The sequence below is a fragment of the Kogia breviceps genome, chromosome 8 (assembly GCF_026419965.1).
Source record: "Kogia breviceps isolate mKogBre1 chromosome 8, mKogBre1 haplotype 1, whole genome shotgun sequence".
Classification (NCBI taxonomy): domain Eukaryota; kingdom Metazoa; phylum Chordata; class Mammalia; order Artiodactyla; family Physeteridae; genus Kogia; species Kogia breviceps.
This window is the reverse complement of record NC_081317.1, coordinates 54,847,323-54,863,762: the sequence shown is the minus strand read 5'-3', so window position 1 is coordinate 54,863,762 and position 16,440 is coordinate 54,847,323. Positions and strand designations below refer to the sequence as shown.

General features: G+C 47.7%; 1 protein-coding gene and 1 long non-coding RNA gene across 5 annotated transcripts in view; one reads left to right on the top strand and one right to left on the bottom strand.

Moving 5' to 3' along the window:
• The window catches only part of ADAMTSL1 (ADAMTS like 1), a 1,019,582-nt gene extending 1,016,823 nt beyond the window's left edge, over window positions 1-2,759 (top strand). For all 4 annotated transcript variants that reach the window (XM_067041438.1, XM_067041439.1, XM_059072941.2 and 1 more), the window contains one exon: window positions 104-2,759. In XM_067041438.1, the coding sequence (XP_066897539.1) occupies window positions 104-210 (107 nt within the window). In that variant the 3' untranslated portion in view covers window positions 211-2,759. The remainder of the gene's footprint in view (window positions 1-103) is intronic.
• A 3,403-nt stretch (window positions 2,760-6,162) lies between these two features.
• Window positions 6,163-16,436, bottom strand: LOC136794763 (uncharacterized). Its single transcript, XR_010841964.1, has 3 exons — window positions 16,375-16,436; window positions 16,202-16,285; window positions 6,163-6,195 (listed from the first exon to the last, which is right to left on the bottom strand). It is a non-coding gene; the product is annotated as an uncharacterized lncRNA (long non-coding RNA).
• Between the last annotated feature and the right edge of the window lie 4 nt (window positions 16,437-16,440).

Below are 16,440 nucleotides of genomic sequence, written 5' to 3'. Positions count from 1 at the left end.
CAGCACGGGCGTCTGGTGCCCACGGCAGACCCCAGGAGGCACCCGGTGGCCATGGCTGGTACCAAGCCTCCGTTTCACCTCTCCTTTCTGTCCCCTTTCCCAGTGGAGTGCAGAGATACCACCAGGTACTGTGAGAAGGTGAAACAGCTGAAACTCTGCCAACTCAGCCAGTTCAAATCTCGCTGCTGTGGGACTTGCGGCAAAGCATGAAGACAGGACGCGGGGAGAACGCTACCCTGGCAGCGCGGAGGACTCACGCAACCACCTTGGACAGAACTTAAGCTTTCTTCGTTTTATTTATTTATTTCCCCCTCTCCACCTCCACCACACACACCCTCATCAACCTCCTCCCTTGCCCTTCCCCCTCCCCAGACATGAGGACCCCGGCATGTCTTCTCTCTCAGTTAGCTGGAGGACAGAATGAGGGGACAGGACAAGGATGGAGGTCTAACGGAGGTTGCAGAGCAGACCGGGCCAGACAGCAAGAGCTCCCTGGAAGAGCCAGCTCCCTCCCAAACCTGGGTCCTACGGAGACCCAGGAAGAGGCCAGCGCAGCCCCCCCAGGGCCAGCAGGGAGCCGGAGCCAACGGCAGACAGGAGAGAGAGACAGAAGGGGAGGGTGCCAGAGGGTTTGAGAAGCATCGGTACTGACTCCGGACAACCAACAGCATCTCTCCTGGCAGGAGATGGTTAAGGCAGGGGAGGGAGGACACCATCCAGGCTGAGAACCCAGCCCAGGACTCAGCTCTCCCAGTGGGGGCCACAGAGCAATGAGAACTCAAAACACGGTGGAGGTAAAGGGGAGCCAATCCAAGTAGGCCGAAAGCGCACAGCCGTGCAGAAAACGAAGTGGGGGAAGGAAGGGACACAAGGACAAAGAAGCCTGTGCGTGTTCCTGAGAGGGGGAGCGAAGGGGACAGGGGAGCGAGCGGGCAGCCACACGAGGCTCTGAACCCCGAGCCCGAGTGCCTGGTGTACCGGTGCAGGCTCAGGGGAGGCTGCGGTGCTCAGCTCTGCTGCCCCCACGAAGGCACAGCCCTGGGGCCCGGGCCGCGTGCAGGAGGTATGCCCCCGCTGCGGCGGAGAGGGGTCCCCAAGCGAGCCACTCAGTGACCTTCTGCCTGTGCCCCCGCGGCAGAGCTGGTGAGACGGTGGGGCCTAGCTGTGCAGTCAGGCCACCCCTCGCATCTCTGAATGAAGCATCCCCCAGCCCGGAACGAACTGCTGACCTGGGCCGGGGTGTTACGCTCATGAGTAGGCTGGGTTTCCTGCCTACATGGTTTTGACCGCTCCACTTGAGCGTCAAGGACTGGGGTCAGCTGGCCAAAAACCAACCCACTATTCAAGTTGCCAGAGTATCCATCAGATGAGAGCGACCGGGGCACCGGGTGGAACCACAGGCTTGCGTGGGCCCCTCCCGGGGCACGGTGACGGCTGCCCTGTATTCAGACAACAGGCCGGGGCGGGGCGATGGGGCACAGAGGCAAAGCCAAAGGATAACTAAAGCTTCCCAGACGCTCCTCAAAGGCTTTTCAACCCATTCCCTCCACACAGTGGAATACTATGAACTCTACCAGAATTAATATACATTGGTTTTGCTAACTCAGTGGGCAAAGCAGCATACACCCTCCAGTAATGCCCGTCAGCCACAGTAACGTGACTGCAGCAAAGTCAAGTGGCAAAACTGAAAATTGGGGACATCGTGGCTCATTATCAACGAAAGTGCTCACTCAGCAGAGTGGTCTGGGGGCGAGTGATTTTGGCCTGCGCCCCCCCCAATCCCAGCGGCCACCATTTAGTGGCAGCAAGGGCAGAGCACGGTGGCCAGAGTCACTCACCCCTCAGCCAAACCACCCCTCACACACAGACTCGCAAAACGTCACACACCCCGGGGCCACCGCTGACATCAGGGCTGCATTTTCTAGCCAGCCTGGAAGTACAAGTTAGTGGGGGAGACATTATGCTTTGTGTCCTCCCCAGGTGAGCTATGGACAGTTAAGGTAGTTCTTTCTTCCTCACCACAGTAATGGGCTCTAAGAAATCATCTTCCTAAAAAAATCAGTGTAATGTTTATTTAAAATAAAAGAGAATGTTTTCTATGTCTGTATATCTTTTGTGAATATTTATTAGGATTTCCTGTATAAAAAAGTGCAATATTAATAATTGTACATTGTCTTCCGGAAAAAAAAATATTGGGGGGACTTTTTATTAACTTCCTGCAGTTGTGTTCCTGTAAACTCGGTGGTGATTATTGTATTGTTCCTATTTTTAATAGAACCTGATGTTTAACTCTGGATCCATTCGCTGTGTACAGAATACATTGTAAAAGCTAGCACAGGATGACAGGGCAATAAGAGGGGATTCGTTTGTGACACAATAGTTATGCGTGGACTGTGCAAGACAGATTCCATACTACTACTAATGTGGTTGATAATATCTAATTCAATAGCTATGGAAATCCAGTGGCCAATATTTACATTTCCTAAATAGCAGGTGTCCTCCAGCTGCACCACGTGTCAGGTTGTAGCAGGTGGAGGTGGGTTTCAGAGAGAGCTTGGAGGACCTAGGTTTGGGGAGGGCAGCAGCGTGCGCCTTGCATGAGATGAATGTACATTTACTGTTTGTTCTGTGAATTGTGACTCAGCAGCACCAGATGATTATTAGGGCTGCTGAAGAATGTGGAAGGAGGCACTTCCTCCTCTAAAACACAAAACTCTATTTATATTTTTTGTACAGATAATACAGCTTATTTATTTAAATCTTGTCGTCCGAGTCTCTATTAAGCTCAGCCTTCCTATCTTGTTTTGGGCAGGGGGGTGAGGCTGGTTCCCAGTCACGTACGTGAGTTTGGCTAAAATGGAAGAATAGCAGTTTTCAGCTTTGCATGGGAAGCTGGGGGCCATGAACCCAGAGGAGCTAGATGTGCACAAATTGAGGCTTAGTGCTGTCTTTGACAATCATCTAATTTATGACCCTATGTATCAGCAGACCTCCGCGATATTGAGGATTTGGTTCCAGACCACTGCAGTAAAGCAAATATCACAATAAAGGAATTTCCACGAGTTTTTTGGTTTCCCAGTGCATATAAAAATTATGTTTACACTATACTGTAGTCTATTAAGTGTATAATAGCATTATGTCTTTAAAAACAATGTACATACCTTAAGTAAAAACACTTTTCTGCTAGACAATGCTAAAGATCACCTGAGCCTTCAGCGAGTCATAGCAGTAACATCAAAGATCATAGATCACCATAACAAATGTAATAATGATGAAAATTTTGAAATATTGTGAGAACTAACAAAATGTGACACAAAGACACAAAGTGAGCAAATGTTGTTTGAAATCTGGTGCCAAAAGACCTGCTCAGGGTGGGGTTGCCACAAATGTTCCATTTGTAACACACACAGTATCTGCGATCCACAATAGAGCAAAGCACGATGAAGTGTGGTATGCCTGTAGTGGGAAGAAGGGAGCCACGGCACCTTCAGAAAGAAGAGCAAGTGCAGGCATCTCTGGGGGTGTGTGCAAACTCGGGAGCAGGAGTCTCACTCCCAGTCAGGCTTCCTGCCCCCGAGGGCATGCAGCGTGCAGTGGCTGCGTGCTGAAATCCTGGTGTGCGCCCTTGTCGGGGCTCCCATCTATAGATCATTCCTACATTCAATCCTCACATGCGCCCTATGATCATCTCCATTGACATGTGGGTGGAGAGAGACCCATAGAAGCCCAAGGTCACCCAGAATTCAAACCTGAGCAGTCTGGCTTTTTAGCCAGAGCCTTGCTCTTCCCCGCTATGCCGGCCTCAGCTCCTCTGTGCGCAAGCCGAGCAGGTGTGGTCGCCCAGGTGGGGGCACCTTTCTCTCCTACCGCTCAGAGGTTGGGAAAAGATGATGGAGGGACTTTTAATGGAGTTGTTGCTTTCTCACCCCCTAAAATCAATTCTCATGGCATTGTAGGGCTCCTAGCTCCCCCTATTTTTAAAGCATTTAATAAAGCTACTATAGAGAGTGCAGAAGAAAACAGAAGCATACTTGTAGAGTTCTTCATAAACAGGCTCTGGTGAAAGGGCAGCGTGTCCCCAGACCCAGACGATGTCCACACAGGGACCTTTGTAGATACGCTCCCGGGGACCCCAGCCTGAAAGCCCAACTCCAGCCTGTTTCCAGCAGCTCACTCCAGCACGTGACACTCTGCTGAACAGCGGAAAAATATGCCAGAACGCTCTTCTTGAAATTCTAATTATTTTCTAAGGAGTTGTGGGGGTTGCTTTAAAGAAAAGACCGATGCTAGCACTATAAATACTCACATACCAGCAACCAAACAATGTTCCACAGAGACCCCCGTGGAGGGTTGGGGGGAAGGAGTCAGAGACGCCAGAGCGAAAACCCAGGAAGGCTCAAAGGGTGGGAAGGGCTCAGACAGAACATATGGAAAATCTTCCAGACAAAAATCACAAAGCTCAGTAGGGGAAAAAGAGAGATTCTGACAAAGATGCCACCAACCACAGTGTAAAAGTTTGGAATCTTAACCATGAGTCAGTCCTAGGATTGTAACTCCTCATGCGAGAGCGCCCTGCTTGGCCTCAGAAGTTTCCAGGACTTTGACAAGATGAGCTCAGAAAATCTGTGGGCCCTTTGAGACCAGAATCATCAACAATCACCAGAGCTCACTCATGTCCCAGCTTCCTCACCTTTGAAGAGAGGATACCTCATGGGATAGGGCTGTTGTAAAGAATTGGTTCATTCCTGTCAAGGAAATAGAAGGGGGCCTGGCATGTCACTGAAATATCCACTGAATTATTCACTGAATGTTAATTGCTATTATCATCATCCAAGCTACCTTAGAGAGATGGGGAGATGATGGGCAGGGCTGGCAGAACGTTTGCTGTGTCACGTTACTTCCCATTGTCAGCTTTCAGAGACTCTTGCCTATGTTTCCATTTTCAATTGAGAAATACACCAGTCATTCCTTCAAAGTTCAGTACCAGACAATAGCGTAAACAAGAGAGGTATTAGTGAACCAAGCTCTGGATCTTGGAAGAAAACAGATCCATCCACATAGCAAACGCCAACATTCACCAAAATACTGACAAACTTCCAGAAATACTTCCCAAGACAGATATTATTTTATAATCCCAAAGTACAACATAGTCTCAATTCAAAATACCCAAATGTACACATAAATCCCATTCCCTTTGATTTAGTTTAAAAAAAAAAAGATGGAGAAATAGTCATTCATGAGCAAATACACAAGATAAATACACAAAGATAAAATTAAGGATATCTCACTTACCAAGTGGTAGGCTTTCTCATAAACAGCATGGTATTATCCTCTCAGCTCATCCTGCAAATAAACCCAAAGGAAATAACCCAATTTTATTAATGGTTCTCAGATTAAATGAGACAAGTTAGATCTCAATAACCTATCCGCAGGGCTCTCCCAAATAGGCAAACTCATCCACAAGGAGTAACGGAATCCTGGGGTAGAGAGAAGGATGAAGCTTTGGGGAAATAACCCAATGAAAGCTGACCTGTCTAGCAAGCTAACCCATGGGAGAATAAATTAGGAAACAAAATAAGGTGACACCCCCTTGGTTTTTGCTCTCTGTCCCGCATTTAGTTTGATGAACCAACTGTGATTTAAGGACTTCAGGATTCAGACTCAGAATGCATTGAATGTGAGTTAAATCAGGGAAGGTTATCTACCCACGTCATAGACTGCCAATCAGGAAAATATCGGTGTTGATGCAAGCCTTGAAGTGAATAGTAAAGTGAATACCCAATGAATTCTACCAATCCTCTACGATTAATCTAAAATTATTATCTTCCCCCACCCACCCATCCTGTCCACTTGGAGATGCTTTCACAGGTCAAATGTGTGTGAGCTGATCAGAGATTGTTATCTTCAACCAAATCTTAGCTTCTTACTCACAGCACCCCAAGGGTTTCAACTGTTCGTTGCCACCCCTAAAATTGGAAGGCAGGTATTGGTAATCAAGCGTCTGCTAATAAGAACTGAGCTGTCACCTTCTCTGTCAACAAGAGGTTTACAGCTTCACTCAGATGGATTCTGTGAAGCACCTGGTCTCCATCAACCACATGTGTCACGCTTCTGATAACACAATATACAGATGTCACTCACCTCTGTTTTCCAAAGGCAAAATCCAACTTCAACCAAGGATTTCCCAGGCTGCTCCTAAAGATATAGTTTATATATGTGTAAACAGACATTAAATGTGCAGTTTTATGTGAGCGAAGAGAAAGCAGACAGTGGGGAATGGTTCTCCCGCCGAACATAAATAATGTTTGCTTAAGCAGAATGCTTAGGAGGACCTGAGAGATTGCACAGTCAGCATCCAGACCAGAAGGCATGCCTGGGAAACCTGCTCCCTCCCTCTCCAAGATGCCATAAACAGCTTTCCTCCAGGTCTTTGTGATACCAGGGTTGACCTCATTACAAATCCCACGAAGGATAGTAGACAAGCTGTGAACAACTTAGTTACCAGGTAAGCAACTCTAGGAAAGGTTTAATGGTCAAGGAAGGGAGTGTGGTGATGAAGTGTGTCATGGGCTTGGTTTTATTCCCCCAATCCCCACCACCATTTTTTAAATAACAATGAAAGGGCCAGGAAATGACGTAGCTGAGGTCAGCTGAAGGATGATGAAGTTGTTCGCCAGTCATCCAGGTAGCTCTCTGTCCCACAGCTGGAGCTCAGCAGGTCACAGTGCCAGGGCACAGAGCGAGTGCCAGATTCATGCACCAGCCACTCCTGAGCTGGATTTCTTCACCTGCACACCTGCCCCCTACTGGAGTGGAGACACTCAAGGTAAGACACTCCCAGACACCTGGGAGCAAACCCCCATGACCTCGATCCTCCACTCCTTTTGCACTTGTGAAGGTCTAGCCTTTGCAACTTGGGCCCAGCTGGGATGGAAAACCACCAACCTCTTCATCTGGTCCTAGTGGACCTCACTCTACTCGCCCCCACCAGGCAGTCCTCTGTCTCTTCGGATCTCATCTCTTCCTCCCTGATTTCTTTTCCCATCACATACCTTTCCTTTCCCTCAGAGTTTGACCAACTCTAACTAAGCACCAGCTCTGTGCCAGGCCCAGGCTGGACCCTGAGGACGCAGGGTGAAGGCCTAGTCTCCGCTTTGAGCCCCCAAGGAGTTCAGAGTCCAACCAAGAAAGCAGACACATCCCACCACAAACGCCAATGTGCCCTACTCGTCCAAGTTTGGGGGAATCTCCCCGTTTTCTTCCTCATTTGGTTCTTTCCAGTCAGCAAGCCAGGTATTGCTCCTTTTATTCCTAATCCTCTCTCACTGGGGCTTTTGCAAAGGTATCCCGCCTGGACTCCAGTCTCCTCCAATCCACTTCCCATATAGCAGCTAGCACTTTTGTTATACTGCCTGCAAATACATCAACATAAACTGGTGCATACGTGTAAAATTAACTTAAACCTACACCCTGGGACTTCCCTGGTGACGCAATGTATAAGACTCCACGCTCCCAATGCAGGGGGACTGTGTTCGATCCCTGGTCAGGGAACTATATCCCACATGAATGCCACAACTAAGGAGCCCACCTGCAGCAACTAAGAGCAGCACAACCAAATAAATAAATTAATTTTAAAAAAAAAACCTCCACCCTAGGGGGCAGCTAGCTAACATTTAATTACCTATTCATAAATCTACCTTCCAAAAGTGACCAGTGCAAGCATTCCAAATATCGTTATCTAAATCTGCACCAGAGGGTTCGTTAATTACACAGAGTTCATTAATTACACACCAGTGAAATTAGCTATATTAGAGGACTGGAAAGGGTACACAAGCACCAAGTCCAGAGCTCTCCTTGGTCCTGTGTATCCCCACTCCCCGCACCCAACTCTTGCTTGATCTGACCAGAGAAGTTTCTGGCTGATCTTACCACAATAACATCCACCTTGGAGTAACTGTCAGAGTGCCTAGGGTTGGAAAGATAGGATTTATTCAAGTTCACAAAGCAGGTTATGTGGCAGCACTGGGCCAGTTTGCGAGCATTTATGCCTGTGCCAGAATTTGGTCTGAGATTGTTTCCACTGAAACACACCATCTTAGGGAGTGAGGCTGTGTAGGTGGAAACACAGAACTCCAGCCTCTCTTAATGGAGCTCCCATTTTACCAAGATAACCTGGAAATTGTTGGTCAGCCAAAACGGCTTAAATTCATTCACAAAGAAATATTCTCAAAAGACGGTTTGGGGGCATCCCTGGTGGCGCAGTGGTTGAGAATCCGCCTGCCGATGCAGGAGACATGGGTTCGTGCCCCGGTCCGGGAAGATCCCACATGCCGCGGAGCGGCTGGGCCCGTGAGCCATGGCCTCTGAGCCTGCGCGTCCGGAGCCTGTGCTCCGCAACCGGAGAGGCCACAACAGTGAGAGGCCCGCGTACCGCAAAAAAAAAAAAAAAAAAAAGACGGTTTGGGTTATACCACTCCTCTGTTTTAAAGCCTTCTCCACCTTCCTACTGTTGTCAGGATAAGGAACAGACTCCTTAAAATGTCCTGAGGCACCCCGCAAAAGCCCAGCCTCATCTCTGGCTGCTTTCTCTGGGTGACTGGCCTCAGTTCCTTGAAGGCTCCAGGGTCCATCCTCCTTCCCCTTTGTCACCTTCCCATGAGCCATGGAACACTGGCCGCCATACCCACCACCACCTACTTATCCCTTGGGAGTTTCCTTGGCACCCAGGGTGGGACAAATACGGAGGCTGTAAGATTTATTTACCACATCTCCTCTTGTAAATAGAGTGGATCCCCAAAATCTATCTTTTGCTTTCCTGAAAAGATGATGATGGGTGGAAATAAAGAAGACAATGACCAACGGAAGACTATACTGCATGACATGATAGAAGGACGAAGAAATCCTAAAGGACAAGATCTGGATAACTGTGGCTGGAGAGGCCGGGGGTAGAGGAGACCGAGGAGGGAAGGGGGAGAGGTGAGGGGAGTTCCACCTCAGCATCATACTTACAATCTCAAGGAAGCCATCACCACCCTTCAAGCTGACTCCCTGCCCTCCCCCCCTCCCTCAAAGCACCCAACACAATTACAATTACCTGAACCATCCCGGTGCCTGGTAACTCAGAAGATCTTTCCTTCTGTACTTCAGGAAAGACCCCTTTTCCCCTAAAAGTTGTAGTGGAGAAAGGAGAGGCAGAAAGATGAAACACATCTGGAAATTCTAGGATATTCCAGTCACCCCTTACCAGGGACCACACTGGGACCACAGTGGTAAGTGGAAGTGTCGGGCCTGTCTGGCTGCAGAGCCTCTGCAAAGGCCTCACTGCACCTCACTTCCCATTTGAATGGCGGTCCTGCGTTCAGATGCCCTATCCCAGCCCTCCTTGACCTCAGTGGACAGCAACTCCATCCTTCCGGGCACTCAGACCAAAGGTTCTGGAGCCATGCTGACTCCCTGTTAATCTCACTCCACCTCCAATCGGCAACACAGTGTAGTCTACTCATTGCCCCCATTTCTACCAGCCAGGTGTGGACCTGCATCATTCTCTACGTAATAAGCCTCCTACCAAGCCCTGCTTCTACCCTTGCCCACTGCCTCCCCTCACAGCAGCCGTCAGGGTGACCACAGTGACAGTTGTAATAAAAACCTGATCTGGGCACTTCTCAGTTGGTTCCCCTTAGTGTAAAAGCCAAATTCCTGGCAATGGTCTCTACAGCCCTCACTGGCCTCCTGACTGCTCCCTGGACACACCTAGACCAAAATATGCCCACCTCAGGGCCTTTGCTCTAGCCGCTCCCTGACATCCTCATCTCTCCCTTTGAGACTCTCAAGTCCCGCCTTCTCAGTGAGGTCCACCCCGACCTCCCGGGCCCTCTTTATCCCGATCACCTTTTCCTTTTCCCATGGCTCTTATCACCTTCTAACTTACAATACACATGATGCTTTTTATTTATCATGTGTGTATTACTGCATTTCTATTTTATATTCCACACTATTAGATACAGTCATATATTAGTGAATTGCATAGTACACTTACTTATTATTGAGCATCTGTCTCCCCCACTAGACTGTAAGCCCCACGAAGGCTAGGATCTGCATCTGCTCTGTTTACCGATATAGCCCGAAGCACCTAATAAATATTTTCTGAAGGAATGAACAAATCTATGTATGTGTGTGTGTACAGATGGCTGTCAGCGCTATGACAGACGGGGCATGCTGCCCCTCCTGGTGATGGAGCTGAGACAGCAGCTGTGGGACTGTAGGGGGCAGGGAGGCGTATCTAGGGAGTGGAGGCACATATGATGGGATGTGTGGAGGGAGAAGGGAAGATTTCTGAGAAACCACCCATCAGACAGGGAATTCATTGAATGGAGTAAAGGAACCAAAAGCGCATGGAGACGCTGGAGAACACCTAAGGTCCATCTGGATGGGTCCCCTGGAGGTGCCCACAGGGCAAGGGCATGGCGAGAACTATGGCTGACCCAGAAGTCTGGGAAAAGGCTGCACAGACACTGTGATAGCCTCAAGTCAGACAAACCCCTGGGGCAGCCGGGCAAGCAGAGGTAGGAGATACAGCAATCTTCAGATCTCAGGGACACAGCCTCCCTTTGAGAGCTTATAATAAAACATACACAGCAGATGTGACTGTATGTTACCAAATCACAAGATGAAAATAACTTTTTCCTTGGAAAATCCCAAGGGATCTTTTTCTAAAGTGATTAACTATTTTAGACCAAAAGCTTAAAACGTAAAAATCTCTGCAAATAACCTTCATTTCTAAATGTAATCATTCCTCATTATATGTTACACTTGTAAGTAAGTGAGTATCATGGAAAGAAGCCCTATTGCAACTTAATCAACATTTTTGTATTTGTGTGTGTGTGTGTGTGTGTACAGAAGCAATTAGTGACTAGGTCTGAATGCTAGCTCAGTACTAGGTACAGTGGCGAATCACTCACACATACAATTACCATTCCCAAAGTTCTTTCAACCTTATTATTTCTGAAGCCACACACCTGCAAACCACAGAGCCTTTTAAAAGCTTTCCAAATTCCATTCTTTTCTCTCAACTTCAAAAGCCTCCTGCCTCTCTCTAATAGTGCTCCCCTTCCTCCAAATCCATGGCATCATTCAAAAACGTCTTCACTGTTTATAAGATTTGTTTTAAATACATCTTTTCATCCAATGCCCTGAGCAAGCCTGTGAGTAATTCACCAAGTTGCTTAACCTCTCTGAGCCTCAACTCCCCACCTGGACAGGAGAATAACAAACAGAGAGGTCTGTATGTGTATAAAGTGAGGTGGTATGTGCTGGTGCTGTGGGAACTCGATAGAGTACGACACAGGAGATACGCACTTGTGTCCACTGTCCGTTGCATGAACTTTCTCAGGCTCCCTTTGCCCTGTGCTCCGGCTGTGCCACAACTTCCCATTTATCAAGAAGCCAAACAATCTCAACGGACAGTGAACAGGATGTTTCAGCCCTCAGAGCTGACCCTGAGGCACGGCAGGATCCACTGTGTTTCTGCATCATCAAAGAAAGGTCCAACCACGTGTTTGCATGCGTATGTGTTTTATTGCATTCTAAACTTCTTTGAGAAAAATGTATGACAAGAGGGAGACAAGATACGGGGATATATGTATAGCTGATTCACTCCGGTATAAAGCAGAAACCAACACACCATTGAAAAGCAATTATACTCCAATAAAGATGTTTAAAAACAAAAAACCTATGATGAGCTCTTGGCAGTATTTCTCCCTGTGTGTTCCAATAGGTTTTGCACAATAAAAGGACTCTACTGTTGGAGTTGGAAACTATTGTTTCTGCCTGCTCAGCATTTATCCCTCCCTTCCCTGGAAACCATATCCCAGTTTTCTTTGTGGCATCCCCCTCACTCCCAGCCCTCCTACAGTTCGTGTAGTTCACATGGGATGGACCCCACACACACACACTGCTCAGTCCAGGGGTGGACCCCGATTCTGGCCTGGACAATGAGTATTTTCCATCTCCCTGGCCATGGCCATCAGTTCAGGGACCAGCATGGGACACAACCAGGCAAGACAGACTCAATTCAGGGATTTTTACTGGAACCACTGGAAAGAAGCCCTTTAGCTAAAAGGATACTGTAAGGTTAGAATTGCTGGAAACTACCACATGGAAAGAGCCTGCCTAAGAGGGCAACGCAGAAGAAAAGAAAGCCAAAAGACAAAGACCAAGCCCCCATCACAGAATTCAAGCCCCTGGATCCAGCTGTGCCTAAAGCCCACAGATCAAGCCCTAGACTGTTCAACTGCCTGAACCAACAAATTCCCTTTTTGATTTGAGCACTTGTAATTTGAGCACTTACAAGAATGCTGAGTCACAGCCTGGGTTATACAAAATTAAATAAGGTGCCTTTACTATAGTGTTTCACAGAGCTTTCAAAGGATTAATACGCATCATGCATCTCCAACAGGAGGCTCTAATATGCAGCCTTTCCCAAATTTATATGTCCAATGAACATTTTTGATAACCATATCACAGGGCTGGTATTCCAAAGAAAACACCTGGGGCGGATACATATTACCTGTAGGTTAACCTCAAGTTAAAATACTCCAAATCACCATTCCCTTATTATTCTGGATAAATGAGATAAATGGGAAATCATTTATCTAACACTACTGATGCATTTGTCCAGACTTTAAAAATGTGTATGTATGATTTTTTATTCTTTTTACTAAATTGGGGTCATAAGCAAAAACTATGGTATATTTTCCAGACTTAATATGTATGCACATACGTGTGTGTGTGTGTGTGTGTGTATGTGTGTGTGTGTGTGTGTGTGTGTGTGTGTGTGTGTGTTATATTGGGATAATTCATGAGCTGCCATACTTTTGAGTTCTGCATTTTTTAATTGGGTTTTTTTGTTTGTTTTTGGCCTCCAGTCCCACTGCCAAGCTATTAGCTGTCACTGCTTTCTGTTCTAAATGCGTCTACTTCTAGCAGCAGAGTCTCTGACTCTTCTCTGGGCTAGTAAACCAGGTAAGAGAAGCTCTTTGGGAACTTTGTGTGTTTTAAAAAAAAAAAAAAAAAAAAAAAAAAAAAGTGGAGGACAGGGTCCAATATGCTGAGAGTGAGCGCTGCATAAAGTACCTGAGTTTCCATACATGAATTGCATGTCCGTGACTTTGGCAGCTTAAAAGCTGCTTATTTCCAGGTTCTTGCCACAGTTTTGGATAGCTGAAGTTTCCAAATAACTGACCTCCAAATGCAAGAGATGTTACAATGCTTAGCCAAGAAAAGAGCCCCTCCAAGTCAATAGTAAGCATAGTGCCCTGCTTAGAAACTTCAAAATGAAAAAGTTTTGTTGTTGTTTTTTATGCCCAGGAGAGCCTATAGTCCAAAAAAGTTCCATTTCTTAGTTTATAAGTCATTCACTGGCATAGATGTCAAATTTCAGTCATTTTTCAGGTATTTTGTCTGTCTATAACTCTCAAGTAGCTGCTTGCCTGTTTTAAGGAGTATTAATGGGCTCCACTGTTTTACGGTCCTATAACATGAAATGGATGGGGTATTGGGGACATCAGGGAAGGAACCAAGCTTCCCCCTTGTCGTTGAAAGAACAGCCTTGGTCCTGATGAGGTAGGCAGGTCACAGGCGTGCAGGCGGGCTGGCTGGTCTTGGGCAGTAAAAGCCCAAGAAAATCAGTGTTTTAGATTCAACCACAGGAATGGAAAGTTCCTGAATCCTTTCAGTTAGCAACAAGCTGGGTTTGCTGCCACACTTTGAGGCTTGACAAGGAAAAGCCATCAGTATGTCTCATGTCGGCATCCAACCTCATGACCCAGAGGTATGGCTTAAAGAGAAGCCCAGCTTAGCATTGCCCTGATGCCTTTTCCAGAATCCAGAGCACATGTTCTGAAAGGCTCCCCCAGTGCACCCCCAATGTGGGGAGGAACCAAGCACCTGCTCAGCCAGCCACGTGGAAACTCTGAGCCTGCCCGGCCAAAGTAAACACCCCTGTCTGTCCCCATCCCTGGTGTTTATGCTCAGAAGGGCCTCTGTCCTCCACTTCACTTCGAGGCCTGAGGACCAGATGCGGGCCTGGGTGATGGCTGGGCAGGCCTCAAGAGCCAGGGGGCCACTTAAGCCACAGTTAGGACCTGTACACACCCCTCACCTGCCCTGCCCACTTCCTCTTGACAACTGCACAGCTGAAGAGCACTTTTGGAGGAAATGGATTGCTCAGCTCATCTTCATGCCCTAAATGACCAGACCCCAAAAAGGTGCACCCCTCTGGGAAGGTTCCGTTGTGCCAATCCCATTGCCTTGGAGCAGATTGCTTCACTCCTGCATTAGAGGCAGAAGCATGGAGCGGGGTTGGGGAGGACAGCTACTCTAACCGTGTACATTACTGCAAACACTTTCAGGGCCGTGTGACTATAACGCAAAGGCATCTGGACACAGAGCAGGGAGTGCTTGCTCCCCCACCGCCCCTAGCAAGGCCCCGACCGGGACAGCTGCTCCTGGTGTCAGAACTGGGCTGTGATTTCCGCTTAGTGGAGGGCTCTCTCTGAGCCCCCAGACCCTCCTCCGTGAAAGAGCTGGTGATGTCTGAAAGGGGTAGGGAAGAGGGTGACTCGGGCCGAGGAAGGAGTGGGAGAGTACTGTCTGATGACGTCTGCACAGCCGTCATCACAGGGGATGGCCTGGGGCTCAGACGGTAGTGGCCCAAGATCCAGGGCTCCCATCACTGCATACACTGGTTGGCCTGGCACTTCTTCTACGCGGACTGCCCAGGTTTGCCTTTCGGTCCCATCAGCGGTAAAAGTCACCCTCCTGCTTTCCAGTGGAGAAGACCCCACAAAAGTCCATTAGTGCGGCACCACCTTCAACGGGCCCCCTGCCCAGGCAAGTGCCTTCCTGCTCCCTCACATATACCATCCAACTCTAATAACGCAATAATGAAATTGTGAAATACCACAGGGAAGAAGATGGGAGGAGGGCCACCAGTGAACAAGGGTTTTCAAGAAAATGGAAGAAGATGGGAGGTAGATGGCAGAATGAGTGTAGAGCAAAGCCCAGAATAAAAATGTCGCAGGCATGCTGGGGCTGATAGGGAGCAGGTCTGCCAGGCAGAACCCAGTAGGGGCTCAGGATTTGAAACAGCAGGTACCATAGAAAGCAGAGAGACAAACGTTGCTAAAAATGGGGATTAGTGAAAGAATCACTGACAATGGGCCCCACTATCCCCAGCCTCTAGACACTGCCTGGCATAAGATCTCAAAGCCAAGCCAAAACAGGGGGGCCCATCTTCAAAGACTTTTACCTCTGTAAAAATGCAACAAGCAGTAAAACAGAGATCCTTCAAGCTATTCTTGGTGCTGTATTTATATCATAATTGGGAGGCCAAGTCGAAAGACAGTTCCTGATCTTCAAAAAATACAAGTGGTGTGCCAGGGTCTTTATCCACACAGGTGGCCCCACTGTAAAGTGAACCAGGGGATAAGGGGTTCCCCGGCCACCTAGCCTGCTGACACAGGGCTGCCCTGTACAAAGCACAGGCATGAAGACAGATCGTCAGGAGTGGGACATCCCAGCAGATGCCCCCGGGCACCATATGCTAAACCAGCAGACCACACCCACCCCACCCAGGGTCTCCACACCAACTAATCCCACTATCTCCAGCCACTGAGCCTCACCCTGAGGCCCCACCTTCCTAAAGCAGGATAGAGTTTGTCATCTTTGGGCTTTAAAAGCTCCACCTGTTTTCTTCTCCAGAGCCTCATCCTCAGAGCATATTGGATTCTGCACTGGAGCAGGTTCCCCCTGCTTGGCCGTAACTTTTCTTCGTGTTTGATTTTTGGTCTCTAATAATTTTCCTTTTATAACATGCTGAAAGCCTTGAAAACCCTGTGCTTTGGTAGGTGATTAAGCTCCCACATCATTCCCACAAATGAAAAATACATGAAATAAGTTATAAATGTGTGTGTATTTCAAGAGATGGCAATGTGTTTGAAGTCTTCCATCATTGCAGTTTGTTGAATAGGATGCTATGGGGTATTAGAGCAGTGTGTGCACGCATGTGCATGTATTTTCACAGCTGCTAAAGAATCTTTCTCCCACAAACTCTTATATGGGAGCCCAATACACAGAACTGATTACAAGAAGCTGCCATGGCAAAGCAGGGGAGGGGAATCAAGGCCCCATCTGCTCAGCTCACCTTCTCTTTCTCTTCTCGTGGCCCAAGTAACTTCCTAAAACAACATTTCCAGGGAGCACAGTTCGCAAGCCTGCCTCGGAACAACTAAAAAGTAAATTTAACTATATGAAAAAAAGGAGGTACTTTAACTTTATAAAATATACAAAATTGAAAACATGAGCAGTTATCCTTACCTGCACACTTGTGAACGCTGACCAATAAAATCACAGGTAAATTCAGCCAGGCAGAATTCAGCCATC